The sequence below is a fragment of the Carcharodon carcharias genome, chromosome 7 (genome assembly GCF_017639515.1).
Source record: "Carcharodon carcharias isolate sCarCar2 chromosome 7, sCarCar2.pri, whole genome shotgun sequence".
NCBI classification, from domain to species: domain Eukaryota; kingdom Metazoa; phylum Chordata; class Chondrichthyes; order Lamniformes; family Lamnidae; genus Carcharodon; species Carcharodon carcharias.
This window is the reverse complement of record NC_054473.1, coordinates 42375026-42397549: the sequence shown is the minus strand read 5'-3', so window position 1 is coordinate 42397549 and position 22524 is coordinate 42375026. Positions and strand designations below refer to the sequence as shown.

At 47.4% G+C, this 22524-nt stretch overlaps 1 protein-coding gene across 1 annotated transcript in view; it reads left to right on the top strand.

Moving 5' to 3' along the window:
- The window catches only part of cfap20dc (CFAP20 domain containing), a 557307-nt gene that overhangs the window by 404210 nt on the left and 130573 nt on the right, over positions 1-22524 (top strand). The window contains exon 17 of the mRNA XM_041191616.1: positions 72-290. Coding sequence (XP_041047550.1) covers positions 72-290 — 219 coding nt within the window. The remainder of the gene's footprint in view (positions 1-71; positions 291-22524) is intronic.

Sequence of the window (22524 nt, the reverse complement as noted above, 5' to 3'; positions counted from 1 at the left end):
TTTTGGTAATGAGTTCTGGTGAAGAAAAGCAATGTTGGAGCCATATCATTATTACTATTTTTCCTTGCTAGGAATATAACTGGTTGAATTATCAGCCAAAGGATATGAGTGAATCTGATGAAGCAAGAATGCTGGCTAGTTTACGAAGACAGCAACTTGAAGAAATGGAGGATGATGGGAAGATAAACCATTTAAATGCCGTTCAGCTTGGATACTGTGTCTATGGTGATGATAGCATGAGCACAAGCAGTGATGATACAAGCATCTGGAGTACCCAGCATACAGGACCAGTGAGTCTGACAGAATAGCTTAATAAATTGTTCAAATGTGCATTTACAGGCAGTTTTTTAGTTGTGCATGTTGTATGTACACAGCAATAACAAGGGAAATCAGGAAAACGTCCACATAAGCCAGATAGCGGCTCACCATCACCTTCTCGAGGGTAATTGGGGATTGACAATAAATGCTAGCCTAGCAGTGACACCCACACCCTGTGAAAAAATAAAAAAAGTTAGTCTGTGAGCGATTAATGAAAATCTGACATCATCACCCCTCTCTCTAATAAACCAACCCTTGACCACACAGTCCTTGTAAACTATCACTCTTCTTCAAAGTCCTTGAATGTGCTGTCACCTCCCAGATCCATGCCCATCTTCCCCTTTAATTAGGTTTTGCCCCTGCAACATCGCTGTTTTTGTCAATATCACAAATGACATCATATGTGACTGTGATGAAGGTAAACTATCCCTTCTTGTCCTTTTTCACCTGCCTGCAGTGGTTAATATCATTGACTACACCGCCATTCTCCAAAAGCTCTCCACCACCGTTCAGATGGTTGGAACTGCACTCGCCTGGTTCCATTCTTACCTATCTAATTGTAGCCAGAGAATCAACTGGACCAGATTCTCTTCCCACACCTGTACCTGTACCTTGCCCGCCCCCCTCTTATTTCTCATGTACGTATTGCTCCTTCATGACATCAGCAACAATAATAACTTTATATAGCACACTCAACATAATAAAAGGCATTTCAGCAAATATGATACCAAGTCACATAATGAGACATTAGATTAGGTGACCTGAAGCTTAGTCAAAGAGATAGCTTTTAAGAAGTGTCTTGAAGGAGAAAGGGAGGTAGAGAGGCGGTGAGGTGTCAGGAAGAGCTTGGGGCCGAGACAATTGAAGGCACGGCCACAAATGGTGGAGCAATTATTATTGGGAATGCACAAGAAGCCAGAATTAGAGGAGCACGGTTATCTCAGAGAGTTGTAGGGTTGGAGGAGATTACAGAAATAGGGAGGGACAAGGCCATGGAGAGATTTGAAGACAATGATGAGAGTTTTACAATTGAAGCATTACTTAACCGGGAGTAAATAAAGGCAAGCATAGAGGTGATAAGGGAACGGGATTTACTATAAATTAAGACACGAGTAATAGAGTTTTGGAAGACCTCAAGCTTATGGAGGTAGAACATGGCATCTTTTGCAAACAAAGCATCAGTTTCTGCTTATACCCTAATGATACCCAGCTGTAACTCCACACCACCTCTCTAGGCCCTTATGCTGTCTCTAAACTGCCAGGTTGCTTGTCAACACCCAGTATTAGATGAGCCAAAGTTTCCTTCAGCTAAATATTAAGAACACCGAAACCATTGGCCCAGATCTTCCATTCCCCAGAGGGTCATATCCTAGAGGTGCCCCAGAAGATGAACTGGGGGACCCCTCAGAAGACTCCAGGCAAGGACTATGTTAGAATTGCCCGGGAAGTTTCAACTCTCACTGGGCAATTATTCCAAGTCAGGAACCCTCCGAAACCCTGATTTAAAGTTGGAGACTTTGGATAGTTCAGATTCTCTTAGCAGAATAGTTACCCAGGAAAAGTTAGAATGATTAAAACCAGTTCTAACTCCTGGGTAAATATACCCCCTAGACCCCTCCACTGGACCCCACCAACTACCTCCCCAACCCTCCAACTATCCCCGCCGACTATCCGACTAACCTCCCGACCTCCTCATACCCGACTGCCTCCCACCCCTCACACCCCTGATTAATGCTCACATCCTATGCCCTCCCAACCACCTGATTAAACCCCCCCCACCTCCTGACTGCCACTTGAACCCCCACCCCCTCCCCCCCCATATACTCACTGATCTTCCCCCAATCCCAGGCCCTGACTATCCCCCCACCCTCCACCCCACCAACTAACACACCACCCCGACCCCCTCCAACCACCCAACTAACAGCCCCATCCCTCAACAGCCCCGACCACCCGACTGCCCCCTCTCTCTGACTATCCAACTACCCCCCAACCCTCCCAACTCCCTCCCATCCCTGTACCTCTGACTAATCCCCACCTCTCGACTAACCCATCCCACCCCCCAACCTCCGACTACACCCTGTGACCAAATGACTACCCTCCTGACACCACCCCCCCCACCCCATCCCCAGCGCTTCCCCTGGTTTATGGCAGCTGGTGCTGTGAAAAGGGAGCATGGCTTCACTTCCCCGAAAATCCTGCACTGCACTGAAGACCCCCAGGAGCAGCTAGTCTGCACATTTCTCAGCAGGCCCAGGTCAGATGTCTGGGTGAGAAGTCTGCAGCTCCAAACTAAAGTGAATAAAAAGGAGCGGAGTGACAATCCATTCCCTAAGCACTGGTTCCACTCCTCTCCCTGGAAACTGAGGCTGAACCAAACTGTTTGCAATCTTGGTGTTATGTTTGATCCCAAGACGATCTTCCAATCATATATCTGCGTCATCTCTATAATTGCCTATTTCCACTTGCACAACATCGCCCGACTCCACCCCTCCCTCTGTTCGTCTGCTGCTGAAACCCTCATCTGTGCTTTGGTTATCTCTATACTTGATTTTTTTCCAATGCTCTCTTGGCCCGTCTCCCACATTCTACCATCTGTAAATTTGAGATCATCCAATCACTGATCACTCCAGTGTTGGCTGACCTACAACAGCTCCCAGTTAAGCAATGTTTCGATTTTAAAACTCTCATACTTGTTTTCACGCCCCTACAGGCCTTCTCCCTCCTTATCTCTGTATCCCTCTCTAGCCCTACAACGTTCTGAGATATTTGTGCTCCTCTAATTCTGGTCTCTTGAGCATCCCTGATTTTAATGTTCCATCATTGGTGATTGTGTCTTCAGCTGTCAAGACCCTAAGTTCTGGAATTTCCTCGCTAACCTTATCTGCCTCTCTACCTTTCTTCCCTCCTTGAGGACATCCTTAAAATTTACCCCTTCAGCCAAGCTTTGGCCATCTGTCCATGCATTTCCTTATGTGGCTCAGTGTAATATTTTGTTTTATGTTCCATTTTAGATGTTTTATTATTTTAGAGGTATATTATTGTTATTGCTCTGTTCACTATTCTGACAAGATGTTTTTAAAAATAAACAGATTAATACCTCTGTTGAAAGTGCACAAAACATGTTATACAGACTTGTTAATATTTCTATGCTAATATGATAAGCTATAATTTCTATTCTCATATGTAAAATGGATTATATTAATTGTTTATAAAATATTTATTCCTTTAATTTTCAGTCTATTATAATTTTGGCTTTTTCCTTTTCTTTTGGAGCTAATTCAATTTCCTTTTGTTTGCTTTAAAGTATTCTAATCCATGTAACTATCATGTTGTGCTTGATCCTAGTGTCTGCAACCATGTAATTACAAGTGACTGTTAATCATGGTTTTTCCAAAAAAAGATGCAGACACATTGCCACAGAGTTGCTGGATTTTCCAGCACAATTTGCCTAAAATTGGCTAAACCAGCAGAAACGATTGAGGCATTTTGAGCATAAATTGAGTTTGCGCAACCCAATGTGCTGGTTAAGAAGCATTGTGCTGGAAGCCCGGCCTTGTCCATAAAACTGTTACTGCCCACAGACTCAATGAATCGCCATAGTGAGTTCTTGCTAATTCCTCCCACTCTAACAAGGTGTTATCCTATTCAATATAAGCAGATTAACACCTCCATTGAAATAGCACACAAAAAATGTTGTAAAGGCTTGTTAATATTTCTATGCTAATATGATAAACTATAATTCCTATTATATGTAAGATGGGTTATATTAATTGTTTATAAAATATTTATTCCATTTTATTTTCAGTCTTCAGGCTCTTAAAATCAAATTTGCCAACCAATACTTATGCAAAATTTCTTGCCAAGTTCATTAGCATTTGCCAGAACATGAAAACTACCATAAACAAACAGAAACCAGTGTAAACAATCGGTGCGCAAGGAAATTGCAGCGTTTGCACATGTGCCTTCTTTAAATCCCTATTCCAAGAAAGTGCAACCATAGAATCTTTTCCATTTTTAATACCGTATTTTTTTATGCCCAGAAAAGTCGTACAGTGCAGGCCTCAGGAAGATTAAATAAAAATAATTGTCAAATAACTTGCTGTAAAATTCCATAAATAGTAGCTTTGGTTTCTGCTTTACTATTTTTTATAGCTTTAAATCAATACTACAGAATTTTTTTTTTATTCATTCATGGGAAGTGGGCTTTGCTGGCTGGCCCATCCCTAGTTGCCCTTGAGAAGGTGATGGTAAGCTGCCTTCTTGAACCACTGCAGTCCATGTGGTGTAGGTACACCCTCAGTGCTGTTAGGAAGGGAGTTCCAGGATTTTGACCCAGTAAGAGTGAAGAAACAGCGATATATTTCCAAGTCAGGATGGTGAGTGACTTGGAGGGGAACTTCCAGGTGGTTGTGCTCCCATTTATCTGCTGCCCTTGTCCTTCTAGGTGGTAGTGGTTGTGGGTTTGGAAGGTGCTGTCTAAAGAGCCTTGGTGAATTCCTGCAGTGCATCCAGTCAAGCGGACTGCTTTGACCTGGACGGTGTCCAGCTTCTTCAGTGTTGTAGGAGCTGCACTCATCCAGGCAACTGGAGAGTATTCCATCACATTCCTGACTTGTGTCTTGTAGATGATGGACAGGCTTTGAGGAGTCAGGAGATGAGTTACTCGTCGCACAATTCCTAGCCACTGACCTGCTCTTGTAGCCACAGTATTTATATGGCTAGTCCAGTTCAGTTTCTGGTCAATGGTAACCCCAAGGATGTTGATAGCGGGCGATTCAGTGATGGTAATGCCATTGAACGTCAAGAGCGATAGTTGGATTCTCTCTTGTTGGAAATGCTTATTGCCTGGCACTTGTCTGGCGCGAATGTTACTTGCTGCTTATCAGTCCAAGCCTGGATATTGTCCAGGTCTTGCTGCATTTGGACAGGGTCTGTTTCTGTGTCTGAGGAATCACAAATGGTGCTGAACATTGGGCAATCATCAGCAAACTTCCCCACTTCTGACCTTATGATGGAAGGAAGGTCATTGAAGAAGCAGCTGAAGATGGTTGGGCCTAGGACACTACCCTGAGGAACTCCTGGAGCCAAGATGACTGACTTCCAACAACCACAAGCATCTTCCTTTGTGCTAGGTATGACTCTAATCAGTGAAGAGTTTTCCCCCTGATTTCCATTGACTCCAGTTTTCCTAAGGCTCCTTGATGCCACACTCGGTCAAATACTGCCATAATGTCAAGGGCAGTCACTCTCACCTCACCTCGGGAGTTCAGCCCTTTTGTCCATGTTTGAACCAAGGCTCTAATGAGGTCAGGAGCTGAGTGGTCCTGCTGGAACCCAAACTGGGCATCAGTGAGCAGGTTATTGCTAAGCAAGTGTCTCTTGATAGCACTGTTGATGACCCCTTTCATTACTAGTGACCGAGAGTAGACTGATGGGGCGGTAATTGGCTGGGTTGGATTTGTCCTGCTTTTTGTGTACAGGCCACACCTGGGCAACTTTCCACAATTGCTGGTTAGATGCCAGTGTTAGCTGTACTGGAACAGCTTGGCTAGGAGCACGACAAGTCCTGGAGCACAAGTCTTCAGTACTATTAAATCTAGTGTAAATGTTCTTTTGTGTGGGGATTGAGTTGATGAGCACCAGAGGGTTTCAGCACAGGTTTAGCAGTTTGGCACAAAAAACTAAAGACCTTGGATGTAGTGTAAAAACCAGTGTAAAAATATGTTACTAATGCCAAGATTTCGTCAACCTTTTGCTCTTAAAATCGCAATTATGCTGTTCCCTTAGCCAGTGTTTAGGTGCTAGTTTCTAGAAAATTACAGGCCATTATATAGGGTTATATTGTGAAACATGCGCAACCAGGAAAGAATTTTTAACTTTTCAAGTTCTAGAATGTGCAGAAACTATAGGGGTTAGAATAGAATAAAGCTCTCCATTCATAGAAAGAGAGGTTCAGGTTTTTGAAGTGCAGACATAGGGCAGAATTGTTCCAGAAATCGACAAAGTCCAATATTGGATGGGGAAATTGGCATATGACTCGCCAAAAGCAATGGCAGTTTTTTCTGCCATATCATGTGCCACTTTGTTTGAAAAATTGCGAGGCAGGGCTTTTACGTCAGATCGCTGGCAGGGCGACCTCTGATTTGCGCGCCCTGCCGTGACCTCAGGTTTTCAGTAAACCATGCATCATACTTAAAGGCCCCCCTGCACAGAGCTAGCACTCTTCAAGGGATAGGAAGTTGCTGGGAACTGATGACTACCAAAGGGAGAAAACCTGTTGCCCCCAAATTTAGCAATGCTTCTACTGGATGCAGTGGAGACTCACCATGATGCCATTTACCCACTGCTCTGGGTGAAGAACCGCATCCAAGGCAACAAATCCTGCACTGGTGATGGTGGCACCGGTGAGCAGCACAAAGCACTCCAAAAGATGACAGCCACCCAGTGCCAAAGAGGGTGAATGATCTCCTCCGTTCTGCTGGGATAAGTCACTCTTCTCATCACTCTCAACTCACACACTCTCAAACCCAAACAGGGATCTCACTCACTACTAGTGCAAGGGACATCACTATTCATCCTCTCACACACACCTTCATCTGCCCTGCAGATCGTGTCCTCATCCCACCCATGGCACCACTCACCACCCACACATGCCAGCCATCTTTCTCATCTGGCCTGGCAGGCATCCTGCTTACGCTCTCTCCATCTGTATTCACGCAGGACAAGCTGGCACACAATAAAAGGGAGAGATTGGTGGAGGAATGCCCGATATCTAGGTCCTCACAGACTTTGAAAATAGAGCCATCCAGCTAGCCGGCAACGATGTAGACTATGTCTGTGCTGATGGTGAGGTTGGCGGCGCTCAAGCAAGTAAGGATCCAGCAGTGCAACATCCATCAGGCAGCCAAGCTGTAGGTGAGTTCCCCTGTTCCGCAGTCCCCTCCCATGCACTAATTATCTCTCCTTGCTTTCACAGGCACATCTGGGAAGCAGCGGATGGAGCCTACGAGCCAGGTCCTCGACTCCAGCCCCAAGGATACCATGGAAGAGAAATCCACAAACACTGAAAATGAAGACCTGTCACAGCGCTATCCCATACTTTCCAAAGACACAAAGAGACACACCTCAGTGGGACCTAGCTCTAGAGTAGCCTCGGGGTCACAGTCTGGTGAGTACATTGCATTGTCTGATCCACAGCAGGCAGTGGCAGGGACTTCCCAGGTTGCCGGCATTCAGAGGACCACTGGAGGCCAGAAATCTGCTGAGTCCAAGTCACATGAGGAGCCTCTGGACTCGGTCATGTCACAGTTGCTGGAATTGCAAAGGCAAACTCGGGAATATCGGGAAGGAATGTCCGCTACACTCCAAAGATTGCAAGGCACAGTGGAGGAGTCCATCCGCCTTCAGGCTGAGGTGATAGTGCAGGCATGCCAACACATGAAACTCAACACTGATAGGATGGCGGCTGCCATGGAGACCTTGGTCCAGAACATCGATCCTGCACTGCTGCAGGAGCTGCACTTTATCGCTGAGGTACTTGCTGGCACCTATCAGTATCAACGCAAGAAGAGGGTGGGGCATCTTGAGCTCACTGCAGCTGCCCTTTCCACTCAAGGAGTCAGCCAGGGGCTCCTGGGCACGCATAGGGAGGAGGATCAGCAGGTGCACGCCCTGGGGCTTTCCATCCAGGTGACTCTGGAAGTGTCCGATCGATCTGAATCCCTGCTTCCTTTGACTACAGCAGCTCCAGCTCTGCAGGCTGTGGAGGGTTCCACTGTCAAACAACAGGACCCCAAAAGCAGGCTAGGGCCCCCCAGGTCTCGGCCTTCAAGAAGATGTCCACCAAGATCATCACAAACAACATGGCATAACAGTTAGCAGGCCACCTCCATCTCTGCTGTGAACGTCAGGGCAGCACCCAGACATAGCAGCAGGATTAGAAAGGTCAAGAAGATTTAATTGTATAATGTGGGCACGGGTGTTAATCACTTGCACTTAAAGTTGACCATTGTAAATACACTCCCGAGAATGTCTCCTTGCCTTTGGATGCTTATTATGATGAGCAGTGTTCATGTCAATCACATGTCAAACCTTGATTCCTGCACAAAATAAAGGCTAGTGTTGCAATCCAGGGCCTTTTCCCTGTGCAGTGTGTAACCTTGTAAGCACAGTGATTGTTGGGCTTCAAGGTCACTCTCCAGATTAATAATGCCTGCAACTCCATGTGGTTTTTGTTTTCTGTGAGAACCTTGTACCCAAACGTCACTGGGTTCCATGATATTCTCTGTGTGTTCTCAGCACCTGAGAGATAGGGCTGTTCACTCATCTCGTCACCATTCCTGACAGGTGTGGTGCTGAAGGGAACAGGTGATGAAGCCTGCCAAAGGATCAAGTTGTCTTAAAGCCCATCTTCCTGCCGTATCTCAGTAGCTTCTCAATGAAATGAGCCCCTTCACAGAGTGTACATGTGCTGCCCTCAGCCAGATAAGTGTCAAGTGTTCCCAGATACAATGTGAAGATTTCAGGAGTGTCCTCACTGCATCTCATCATCATCCACCTGGAACCTTGTGGCAATGAGAGCTTCACGACCACACCTGCCTTGTTTGGCCAGTGAAATGGCCTCTTCGCCTGCAACCGCACCTTCCAGGACCTCATCGCCCTCATCCCCTTCAACTTCTTCCTCATTGGAGGAAATGTGCAGTTGCTGTTTCTCCTCATCATCCAGGCCCACCCCACTTTGCATTGCCAGGTTGTGTAGCACACAGCAAGCCATGATGATGCGTGATGTCCTCTGGGGAGTGTACTGGAGGCATTGGCACCTCATTTTCAGGATGCCAATGGTGTACTTAGCCAAACTCTGGGTTGTGGCATGAGCCTCGTTGTACCATCTCTCACAAGGTGTCTGAGGCTGCCACGTGGGCGTGAAGAGCCACGCCCTTTGTGGGTAGCCCTTGTCCCCGAGGAGCCAGCCCTGCATCCTGTGTGGTTCCTGGAAGATGTCAGGGATCTAAGACCTGTTGATGATGCATGAGTTGCAAATGCTTCTGAGGTATCTTGCACACACCTGCATGATCCATTTGCTATGGTCGCAGACCAGTTGAACATTGAAAGAATGGAAGCCTTTGTGATTCACATAATGGATTGCTCGTTGCTCGGGAGATTTAAGAGCCATGTGAGTGCAGTAGATTTCACCCTGCATCTGTGGGACATCGGAAATCTCAGCAAATATCAGCGCTCTTGCTTCCTGGCTTCCCTGATCTCTGTCAAAATTGACAAAGTTGTGTGCCTTGGCATAAAGGGTGTCCGTGATCTGCTGGATGCATTTATGGGGAGGCTTGCAAGATCCCACACAGGTCCCCAGTGGAGCACGGGAAGTTTCCATTGCTGTAGAAATTGAGCGCAGTGGTAACTTTAACTGCCACTGGTAGTGGATGCCCTCCGAGTCCCTGTGGTGCCAAAACCTGCAGAAGGTGGCATCTGCGCATGACCAGTTCCCTTGACATGCGCAGGCTTCAGCAACACAGGTTCTCGCTCAGTTGCAGGTAGCACATGCGCTGTCTGTAGACGCTGGGTCGAGCGATATGCCTATAAGAGACCGGTCTCTGGGGATCATCCTCTGCGTACAGAGGAGACTGTGCCACCCCTTGGTCTTCAGGGTTCTGCTCCTCCCTTTGGCGAGCCAGGTGCCTCTGTCGCATTCTACTCCTTCTTCTCTCCTGCCTACAAGCAATGAGGCAGACAGTGAGATCACCAGACTCCCAAGTTGCTGATGGTCTCCTCACTGCAGTATCAAAGAGAGAGACATGGAGTCAGCAGTTGACTTCTAAGGACGACCCTTGGTCAAGCCATCACCTGCGGCTACCTCTCATGGTCCCTTAACGCATGCCAGAGAACCCAGGCCACCACATGGATGCCCAATGTTTAGTGCATATGTTGTCTCACCATGCCCCACCCAGCACTGCTGCACACCACACGATCGAGTGGTGACAGCTTTGGCCACTCGATTGCACCCTGAATTCTCACCCAAGGTTTAGGCATTGTCCATTGCTTGGACCATGACGGTGAATTTTCAATATCAATTTAAACCTATTGCAAGGAACTAGCAGTACACCCCTCCATCTGTATTTGATGGCCACCTTTCCCAAGAGGATCCTCAAGCTTGCCCAGTTGCCCAATGGGTCTGCAGCACCATAGCACTCATTCAAGTTTGAAGTGTGTGCATGAGGGGTTAACAGTAGAGGAGCAATCATTGGCACTGTCAGGAATTAGTACTGCTTGAGTGGATGTAATTGCTTCACTAGCTTAACTCCAAGCATGTCAATTGTGCTCAAGCTAAACACTCTCAGCTGTGGAAGGGCATTCATCTTTGTTAAGTTTTGGCATTTGCCTGGCTATTTTCTCCCCCACCCCTCCCCCCCACCATCATGTGCTGCCATGACAGCCCCCTTACACTGACGCCCTTGCCCTGGGTTCCCGTCTCCCCCTTCTCTCCCTTGCACTGTCGTCCTTGGCCTGAGGTCCTCTTCTCCCCGGCACTGTCGCCCTTGTCCCAGCACCACAAGTCAGCCACAAAGAAACCGCTGTGGATACTTGCCTATGACACCACCCCCCCACCGAATTTGCAGAGCCACTTCCTTGCATTGGAATCATCGTGAGCGCTATGCAAAGTTATGTGCAGTCATCTCCGAGTTCCCCTCGATGTTCAGGTCGCCAGGTGCACACCTTTTAAAGACAGTTGTAAATCATGCTGTCATAAAATCACACCGACATGGGCTTTAAATTTGATGTGGGTGGGCGGGGGTGATTCCAGCAAGTGGCCACAATAATGCGATGCAATTGCGTTCAAATTAAGTTCCTAACATTCAGTGGCGGGAAACGCGGCCTGCTAACAATTGGGGGAGGGGATATTTTCCTGGACTCACGTCGTCGGGAAACGTGCCTAGGGTATTCTCGCAGGATTCTCCAATCTCGCCACCAAACGTGATCAAGCATGGAAAATCCCAGTCATAGCCTAACAAAAGCTCACAATAATTTGAAAAACAAGCAAAATAAATTGAACACCATGTTAGAAAGAAAACAAGAACAGAATTACCTGGAAAAACTCAGCAGGTCTGGCAGCATCGGCGGAGAAGAAAAGAGTTAACGTTTCGAGTCCTCGTGACCCTTCAACAGAACTGAGTGAATCTTAGGAAAGGGGTGAATTATAAGCTGGTTTAAGGTGGGGGGGGTGGGGGTGGAGAGAGAGAAGGGGGGGTTGGTGTGGTTGTAGGGACAAGCAAGCAGTGATAGGAGCAGATAATCAAAAGATGTCACAGACAAAAGAACAAGAACACAGAGGCGTTGATGGTGTTGGTATTATCTAAATGAATGTGCTAATTAAGAATGGATGGTAGGGCACTCAAGGTACAGCTCTAGTGGGGGTGGGGTGGAAAGGCTAGCAGGGCATAAAAGATTTAAAAATAATGGAAATAGGTGGGAAAAGAAAAATCTATATAAATTATTGGAAAAAACAAAAGGAAGGGGGAACAAACAGAAAGGGGGTGGGGATGGAGGAGGGAGTTCAAGATCTAAGGTTGTTGAATTCAATATTCAGTCTGGAAGGCTGTAAAGTGCCTAGTCGGAAGATGAGGTGTTCATTTGTGGTCTGTCTGCAAGAATGACACAAACCTCCCTGTCGCTTGCCATTTTAACACTCCACCCTGCTCTCTTGCCCACATGTCTGTCCTTGGCTTGCTGCATTGTTCCAGTGAAGCCCAACACAAACTGGAGGAACAGCACCTCATCTTCCGACTAGGCACTTTACAGCCTTCCGGACTGAATATTGAATTCAACATCTTTAGATCTTGAACTCCCTCCTCCATCCCCACCCCCTTTCTGTTTCTTCATTTTGTTTTTATCCAATAATTTATATAGATTTTTCTTTTCCCACCTATTTCCATTATTTTTAAATCTTTTATACCTTGCTAGCCTTTCCACCCCACCCCCACTAGAGCTGTACCTTGAGTGCCCTACCATCCATTCTTAATTAGCACATTCGTTTAGATAATATCACCACCATCAACGCCTCCGTGTTCTTTTGTCTGTGACGTCTTTTGATTATCTGTTCCTATCACTGCTAGCTTGTCCCTACAACCACACTACCCCACTCCACACCCCGCCCCCCCTTCTCTCTCTCTCTCTCTCTCTCTCCCTCCCCACCTTAAACCAGCTTATAATTCACCCCTTTCCTAAGATTCAATCAGTTCTGTTGAAGGGTCATGAGGACTCGAAACGTCAACTCTTTTCTTCTCCGCCGATGCTGCCAGACCTGCTGAGTTTTTCCAAGGTAATTCTGTTTTTGTTTTGGATTTTCAGCATCCGCAGTTTTTTGTTTTTATCACCATGTTAGAAAGACCTGTCATGTTCGCATTCACCAAAACAAAACTACTTACTTAAGTAATTCACTACGACGCCCATAAGGTTATCCCTTATCCAGCTTTCTTAATAAATGCAAGATGCTTCCGAAAATAAAGGGAAATCTTTCTGCACAGGCGTGTCATTTAGAGTGAGAATTTTTTTTATTCTTTGATGGGATGTGGTCATTGCTGGCAAGGCCAGCATTTGTTGCCCATCCCCAATTGCTCATTTTGGTTTAGAAATGTCACCTTTTTCAGACATCTCACTTTTAAAAGTAAACATAGTTCCAAATATTTAAATAGATGTGCAGTTTCCCTTTTTTATAAGTAGCATGCCCCTGATGTTAATATCTCTGTTACTACTCCTTAATTTGAAAACTAAAAACATAAGATCTGTAGAAGTTGATAGTTATTTGATCCAGAAGCTATTTTCTGAAGGAACTATTTTTGCATATTTTTAATGTAACCAGGAGATCAAGTCAGCCCGGTCTGATTTTGTTGTCTGATCGACTTAAATTAGTTGAAATGACAGGTACCGTCACCAGGGGATTGGGGATTTTTAATCTGTGTGCCTAGCATCAGTTTGATTATACATTCCCGGAAGCATTTGAACCTGTGGTGATCCCTCAGTTGTCAAGTGCTCTTTACATTGTCCAGAGACTAAAGCTAGCTCATAGTCAGAAACACTTTGTCTTTCCAGCAGAAACAGAATTCAGAATCTGTCTTCTTTACAACAGACTATCTCAGGCAGGCTTGGCTTAATTAGCAACTGATAGGCACTGGCTTTGTAAGCAACCCAGTATATATTGTTCATGGAGTTCAAAATGACATAATCAATATCATTACATTCTCTACTCGTCATATGGCAAGCACACAAAAAATAAATTACTTCCCTTTGTTATAGTCTTTATTGAGATCTCAATAAACTTCCACAAACTGCAGGAGTTATTAACATCTAATTTTGTGCTGTGAGATAAATCACATAAAAAGCAGCCTCCCATTTTGCGACTTCAAAGATTTGTCTTTTCCCACCCGCCAAGCTTTAGTTCATTTTTTTCTGGAAGAAGATAAAAGATGCATGCACTCCCCTTCCGAAGTTTATGAGAATGTGTGGGTGATGCTTCCCAGTGAAAAAAAATGTGGGAGCTGATTTTTGTGTCAAGAACAACCAGTGTGCAGCCATTATTCATCTGATGCAACTGACTGAAAATGGCACTCAGAACCATAATCCTGGATTCCACAACCTTTTGAACATTATATGCCATTCTGATGGCTTGGGGCAGATGAAGAAGGTACTTAATCGTGAAATGCAATAGCTTCATTGTACGTTAGTGTGGTAGTTCATATTTTACTGGGCATTTTGCTGGTGCAACCTCATTTACTAATAAGGCCCATATAAATTGCATCTTGACAGGTTATGCCTTACATAAAATGTTAATCAAAGGTCAGCCAGCAACTTACAGGTACAATTCAAACTGTCATTCTTTGACTGTTGGTGATTTTTTTTTAGACTGTGTGGGTTAAGGGGCTTTGTAAGATGGCTTTGGGGTTAAGTCATTGTTCTTTCCACGAGGGGTCTCCCCTGTGTTACTTCGAGGAAGGAGGGACTAAGGAAGAATGCATCGAATGCAGTGAAAAGCTGGTTATAAGAGGAAGATTCCTGCCTGCCCTGACCATACCACATGAGCCAACACTCAGGCCAGAATTTTCCGGCTGATGTGCGGATGACATAGCCGCACGTCAGCGCATAAAATGACGCGCGCTGACATGGAGCGAGCGTGCCAATGTCAGTGCGCACCATCACGATATTTTGGTGGGCGGGTGCATTCAGTTCGCCCGCCATTAATTGAAGGGCTCATTAAGCCCCTTAACTTGCCAATTGTGTACAATTTTGAGGGGCCCGTGCGAACTTTAGGTCAGCGCACAGGCCCAATGAGAAGGGGGGTAGGAGACTATTTAAGAAAACATTTGCAATGTCGGGATATGTGGACTCAGAGGGGTTGTTCATGTTTTTGATGAAGGTATAATTGATGAAAGTGCTTAAAAGTTGCCTGTGTGATTGTTAGCAGTTCTCATCGATTTCCAAGAGCTTCTTGTGTACTTTGAAACTAATCTGTAGACAGTAATCTTTCTTGGGCCTGCAGCTTTCTGGAAGCCTCCATTTATCCTGGGGATATGGGTTCTGACCTCTCCACTGGAGGCAGCTCCCCTGAGGAGGAAGGGAGGGATAGAAAAAGGAGGAGGCCAGGACTGGACAATCAGCCTCCAGGGGAGCCACCTTTGGGAGGCCAGGCACAGGCACAAGAGGCACAGGGCCAAGAGGTTGTCTAAGGTGCAAGGGGCCGCAGAAGATGCCACTATCCTGCTGCCAGGATATACAAGCGGCGAAGCAGCTACCTCAATATGACTGAGATGCAGTACCGAAGGAGGCTCCGACTATCAAGGGAGACAGTGAACTACATCTGTCAGATGATTGGCCCTGAGATCTCCCCTAACTGTGTGGGTGGACACCCCATGCCAGCGACTCGAAGCTCACAGTTGCCCTCCACTTCTATGCCTCTGGCTCCTTCCAGGGTTCGGTGGGTGATCTTGTTGGTGGCACCCAATCAGCTGTCCACACTTGTGTCAAGATGCTCTGTTCAGATGGGTATCCACCTTCATCTACTTCCACTGTGACCAGGCAAGTCAGGCACAGCGAGCCAGAGGCTTCGCGGCCATTGCTGGCTTCCCCTGAGTCCAGGATGCAATAGACTGCACACATGTGGCCATCAAGGCGCCAGCAGTTGAACCCGGTGCCTTCGTCAACAAGAAGGGCTTCCACTGCATGAACGTGCAGATAGTGTGTGATCACAGGATGCAGATTTTACAAGTCTGTGCAAGGTACTCAGGCAGCTCCCACGATGCCTACATCCTAAGACACTCCCAGGTGCCGGGGCTCTTCAGTGCTGGGTGACAAAGGTGGCTCATGACGCCACTACACCGTCCAAGAACAGGAGCTGAGCATCGGCACAATAGGAGCCGGGGCACCACAAGGGCTGTGGTGGAGAGAGCCATCGGTCTTCTCAAGATGCACTTCCGTTGCGTGGACTGTTCGGGGGCGCACTCCAGTACCCCCCAGATCGCGTCTCTCTGATAGTGGTAGTATGCCGCGCCCTGCACAATCTTGCAGTGGAAAGGGGGGATGCAGTTGACAATGAAGACCTTGACGCCCTGGATGAGGTTGCACATGATGAATCCAGCAGAGCCTCAGAGGATGAAGAAGCACAGGGCAATAATGAGGCGCAGAACAATAACCTGCATTTACACCAAGGAGGCAGGGACACTCGCGACAATTTAATGCAAACAACATTCAGCTAGCTCCACACACATGGATCAGCAGAAGCAGCATTGCCTGGCACTTCCACACGTGGCACTTGGGTGCCACATCTTCCACCTGTTCAGCTGCAAATAAGGGCTTAGTACAGAAACATCAATGTCCACTCAAACACTCATGATAAATACGTGAAAAAGAAAAATGCACCACAAACAAAAGACCCTCAGCCATGGTCAAAGGTGGACTTTATTTTGTCCAAAACAAAAACACACACTTGTTAGCGATCACAAAATAAGAATCCCCATTCTAAGGCCAACACAAAATCACCAATGACATACCCGTGGAGTCCTTCAGGTGCCTTATGCTTACGTTTTCAGATGCTACGTCTTGGTGCTGCCCCATCGTTTGGAGTGGCTTGAAATATAGCCTGCTGACTCTGGTGTCCCATTGGCCTTGATGACCTTGGTGGGCGTCCTCTGGCCCATGGAGCCTGTGATGGCCCCGCCTGGGAGGGAGTGGCCAGTTCCAGAACTGGCACCTCCCCAGTTGTCGCAGCCTCAATGGAAGAAACATTGACTGGCAGAGGGGCGGAGGAGCTGCTGCTCTCATCCGGAGCACCATGAGAGGAGCTCGCCGCAATGGCAGGCAGCTGCTGCGCCATCGTGAGGCCCAAATCTACCTCCCTGCTCACCACAGATGCATGGGCACTGAGCGCCGGCATCTAGTGTTCACAACATGTCCCACAGTGTAAAACACCACTTGTGGCCAGAACCGCTGTGAGGGCTTGCAGGTCAGAGCGTAACCCAGTCATATTTTGATCCATTTGGTGGAAGCCCCTTTCTATGAGAGTTGCCAGTCTCTCATTGAAGGAATCCTGATGCTCTGCCTTGAGGGCAGATTCTTCGCTTGCACTCTGCCTAGACTCCTCCGTCGCAGAGAGCAACTGAACCATTTCCAGATGCAAACGCACTTCCTGCCACCTTTCCTGCAGCTACTGCAATGGGGACAACTCTAAAGGCACGTCATCAGTGCTGGAGTCAGCATGTGCCTTGTCCCCTGCAGCCCTCCGGCTGCTGGAGCCATCGGCATTCTCTGCCCCTTCCACCCCCTGCAGCGATCGTGATGTGCCCTCTCCACTGTGACCCGGGACACTAGCCGATGGTAAAGTCCCCACCAAAGTCTATGTGTCTACACTGGTGCCTGGCTGCTGAAATGATGTGCCGCAAGTTGCACTTGTTGGCCCTCAGGTGTGGAGGGGGAGCCGCGGGGTCGAGGTGCGGGTCGCTCTGGTGGTGATGCTGAAATTAACAACAAGGACAGTGCATCATTTAGCGTACATTCAGTTCAACCTTTCATCCTTTACTCCCCCAGCCTCATAAGTCGCTCATCCTCCAAGACCCTAAGGAGAAGAACATTGGTGAATTGAAAAAGAGTCAAGACGAGCCCCAAACATTAAACGCACATGCAGACAGGCTGGTCAGATGGCCTCAGGAATGCCACATGGCATGTTATCAACCAGAGGAGTGGGGAGAGTGCAGAGGTACCTGACCTGGATGCATTGTGGCCTGGATAGTTGCGGGGCTGAGGAAACATCGCAAACAGTAGCGACATTTGCCGTGGATCACAGGAGATTGAGAGGTCACATTATTGGCCTTCATTCCGTAAGGAGGGGCATAGACCGGGTGGGCAGAAGGCAACATTTCCCCTTGCCGCAGGGATGAGTAAACGTGGTGGCATTCATCTAAGTTGAGTGTCATGATGTTCACAGCTGACGTGCTGAGGATCTTTTGGACAAAGTAATGTGGGGCGCACTGGCTGGAAGAGTGCTGGAGTTCCCAAACCCCCTCAGATGAAATAAGTCTTTGGTTGTGCAGCAGCGATCCAATAGCATGTTAGACCATGGTGATAGTGGTCACAAATGGGATAAAGTGACTTTGGAAGGTGGTGGAGACGTGATTCCTCAAAGGGACGAGGGTTCCTTCTGTATGACCCACGTGTCAGAATGTCTCAGTCTGTGAATGAGCATTGTTTCAGCATTAACGATTGCAGCAACCATCAGTGGTTTGGATAGTGTGCAGACAGAGTGAATGGGACTGTGGACCTCAAATAACTGGCCGCCAGACCCCAGCCTCACCACCCCCAGCTGCCCTGGCCTCCTGACTGCTGCCCTGCTCCATGGACTGCTCTTCATAAGGCGTGAGGCGCTGCAGGAGGGCGCACCCACCTCCAGTCCTCTGGTGCTCCCAGGCATTGTGGTGAGTTTTTGCTGCAAAACAGAGAAGAGGATTTATTGGGGCTGCTTGCTCATGTAGTCTGCATATGCACGTCGCACCCCAACCACAGTAGCCCATCTGAGGCCTCCAGTGGCTCCAGTCCACACTACTGGTGATCAGTCCCCAGAAGATAGTATGGCTGGTCCCAACCCCCTCCCCCAACGGCCACCTTGGACACATTCGACTTTCATCACTTTGAATATCACATGGCTCTTAGTGCCCATGACAAGAAGGCACAACTAGGTGCGGCGCCAATGCCAACAGATGGCACTTGCCCAAAACACCTTGAGGCACCCTTTGCACCATCTCATCACCATCAATATGACGTGTTGGAGTTCTGAGTATGAGTCGTACGGCCTCCCCTGCAGGTTGCCCCCAGACTCTCAAATGCCACAAAGACCAACATATGCTGCGGGGAGAACCCTTCTTCTCCCCAACCACTAAGGCTGGTGTAAGCATGGTCAGTACCCATTTGCCCACCCAGCGTGCGACAGATGCCCTCTGCAGAAACGACAGCAAGACAAGGTGGGGTGGGGGGGTTGGGGGGTGGGGGGTGGGTAGTCAAAGGCTAAGGCTGCCTTCGGGGTCAAATAGCCAAGACCGACATGGCACTCACCCTTTCAGAGCACAGCAAATCATTGAATTGTTTCCTGCACAGTGTGCCAGTGCACCGCACATCATCATGGGCGCTTACAGCGTCACCCACCTCCTCCCACGCCTGGCTGGTGACATGGGGGGCCCTCCTCCTCCCATCCTCCGGATACAGAAGTTGCCGACGGATAGACACCTCTTGCAGGAGGACAGCAAGGCATGCATCAGAAAATCGGGAGGCACAGTGGCCCCCCCGCTGGCCTCTCCGGCAGCCTGCCCCCCTCCTCCTGCTCATGCTGCTCTCCACTCGCACCCACCTCTTTCCACGAGTGGCCATGGTGCACTACCTCAAGCAGGCTGCCTGGCCACTCTTTATGCAGTTGCCGGCTCCCCATTGGAACTGGCAGCCTGAGGCCGCCGCCCAGGCCGCCGCCCCACCCCCCGCAACTATTTTCCCATTCTCCACGGGAGTCGCTTACCCGTGGGGCGGGCCTTAATTGGCCCACCTGCGGAAAATGACAGTGCAGCCCGTTTCTTCAGCGGCAATCGCCCGCCCGCCCACCGCCAAGTCGGTCGGGCCCACCCGAGCAGCAAACGGAAAATTCTGCCCTCAGTGACACAGTGACACAATTTCCTGTATCTTGCAAGACAAGCTGGTGCACAGCCAGAGACAGCAGGTGCCCACAGTCAGGGAAGAGGAACAGCTGCATGTCCTTACCCACATATAGCAAACAGTGCTCCAATAAGTGGTGTCATGATCCCACAGATCCTTTCCCCAAATTACTTGTGGACATATTGAACTTTTAAGTAAGATGTGTTTTTTTTTAAAAAGGACATACAAGCAAAAGCTGGCTGAGACTAAGGTAACCACTTGCTGGAAAATTCCTATATGGATTACTTGACCAACTAGTTCAGAGAGAACGGAATGTCGCATCTCAAAGGTGAGACACGGCCTACTTCAGACAGAGACACTTCAAAGGAAAAGATACAATGCAAACTGAATTGCGATCTCCTGTGGTTGTGGAGAGAATGGAAAATGATTACTATCTCAGTTGAAACCACCACCTGTTGAGGCATATCCCAGAGTGTGAACATGAACTAAGTTGAATAGAGAACAGATCTGGGCAAAAGCCATGTTTGTTATTTCCCTTCCAGGAATACACAAGGAAAGGAGTTTAAAAAAGCCAACTGCAACCCTAGTTCTGGTGTTCTGTTCTGATGTGTGTGTGCTGTGAAGGTTACAGCTGAAGAACACCAACTGGGCATCCCTGTGCTTGCAGGTAAAAAAAAATATTTCTCTCTGATTGGTGGAAGCGAGGCAAAAGTCAGCAAAGCCACAGTTGAAAAAGAAGGCCAACTCCTTTCAGCTAACCTACAGAACCAAAAATCTCCAAACCAACTGCTCAACTGCCAAGATCAGTGCTACCAGAATCACCCCAACTTAATGGCTGCAACATTTCACCATCTACTCCTCATGAACGAGCCAAAAGACTGATTCGTATATCTTTTAAAATTTCATTTTTCACTCAATTTCTCATTTCTAATCTGTGTGTATGTGTGTTGCATTTTTATTATTTTTTCTCATGTTTAGTAACTAATAAGCTGACTCTTTGAATCGACAGCCTGGTTAAATTGCCTCCCTTTTGAAACATAAATATGTTTGGACTGGGAAAAGGTATCCATGAGGGAAGGGATCCTTTTCAAATCAACTTTGTTGCAGCCAACCAAGGGGGTTGAATAAAGAAGGGGAGCCAGTTCATCCTTCCTCACCCGGGAGCATAACAATTTGGGAGAACTTCGGCCGGGGACCGATCATAGCATTGGAAAAGCAGCAAGACACTGATGATAGAGAAACACCGTCACTCAATATCATTCCTGCAATTACTAATTCAGATATGGAGGATAGTTTAGAGGGGGGGCATGAATGTGATGAGACACAGGGCATGAGCATCAGGGCGCTCAGATGAGCACTTCAATTGGACAGACTACAGAAGAAGGCTTATGGATGTGCATATAAAATTCTTGGTGCATTGGCAGGCCTGCCAGAAAACCTGTATACAGTGTTTAGGACCAGGGAGGAGTTCAGCACCAATTTGCAGAGGGATTTGCGCAAAGCTTGAAGTCCATCCTTTCCCGCATGGAAATTGTAGCTGACACCATTAGCACACTAGTGAACCCAAATATCATAGCGTTTGATGATCAATGTCCGCTGTTCCATTGCATCGCAAGCAGAAAAAGCACAATGTCTGAATGTTGCAGTGGAAGGTCAGGAAGGTCCTGCAAACTCAGACAGCTGCTAACATGGTTGCAGATACCAGTGTTCAAAGGGATTTTCAGGATGTCACAGCAGTCCAGTGATCTGCCCTCTTCCTGATTAATAGGATTGCTGAGGTGCAGACCTGGGAAGTGGCAGTAGCTTTGGGGAGCACAAACTTATTGTCCTCTCTCAGGATGACAGTATTCATCCTCCTAACATTGCCACATTGCCAGTGCCCTTGATGTTTCTGTCAGCAAGCCAGCCTAGACTGCTGTCACCCATGCAGTCCACAGCTGGTCCTTCTAGGCCCAGAGCTGCTCAAGGTCATCTTCCAAGGGGATATGCAGTCTCCCCCAGTAAAAGCCAGCAGCCTCTCACCAGCCAAGCTGCAGCCACTAGCAATGGATAGGAGCACTAGGAAAGACAAAGGCACGCAGAAGACAGACACTAAAGAAATGCACAAGGGTGATTGGTTGACATTTGTGTGCAGTATGGGATGCTTTAGTTTATAAATTTGGTTAGGATTGTTTATTTGTGGTGGCTTTTATTTTTGTATTATGGTGAATCAGATGCTGTAATGTCAGTAACAGAGGACAGATAAGGTGTAAGATTGTTGACAATGGGGAATTGGGGTTGTGCTCACTGGTACCATAGTTGGATGACATGATCACATTGAGCTCAGCTAGAGCAGCTCCTTCTCTTCCTCCTCCTGCTCCTCAGCTGCTCACCATATAACGTAACAAGGACTGCATCCTTAGGATGGTGAGGTTGTACAGCATATAGCAGGCAACCATGAATCGTGACATTCACTCAGCCAAATACTGCAGGCCTCCTCTGGAGTGGTCCAGGCAGTGGAAGTGTTGATTCAGCACGCCAGTTTCTTTTCTATCATATTTTTTGCAGTAGCATGATTCCATTGTATGCATGCTGACCACATGTACGTGGGTTGTGCACCAGAGCCATTAGCTATGTGGTCAGCAGATAGCCCTTGTTATCCAATAGCCATCCTTTGGTCTGTCTTGGTGCCTCAAATGTAGATAGCACAGCGGACTGCCACAGAATGAAAGTCATGACTGCTGTCAGGATGCTGGCATTGACCTGCATGATTGATTGCGTACGGCTGCACACCAGCTGGATATTGAGGTAGTAGAATTCCTTTTGGTTTCAGTACATCTCAGAGTTAACAAGCAGGGATCGCAAAGTGTGTGCAATCTATGGTATCCCATTAAACTTTTTGATTATTTTCTATACCTATTCATGATATTTTAAGACTTGTGTATCTGGACTCCCAAGTTTTTTTGTAGCTGCACTGTTTCTAACTCTCCATCATTTAGAAAGTGCCCTGTTCTATCATCTTTAGATCTAAACTGGATGACC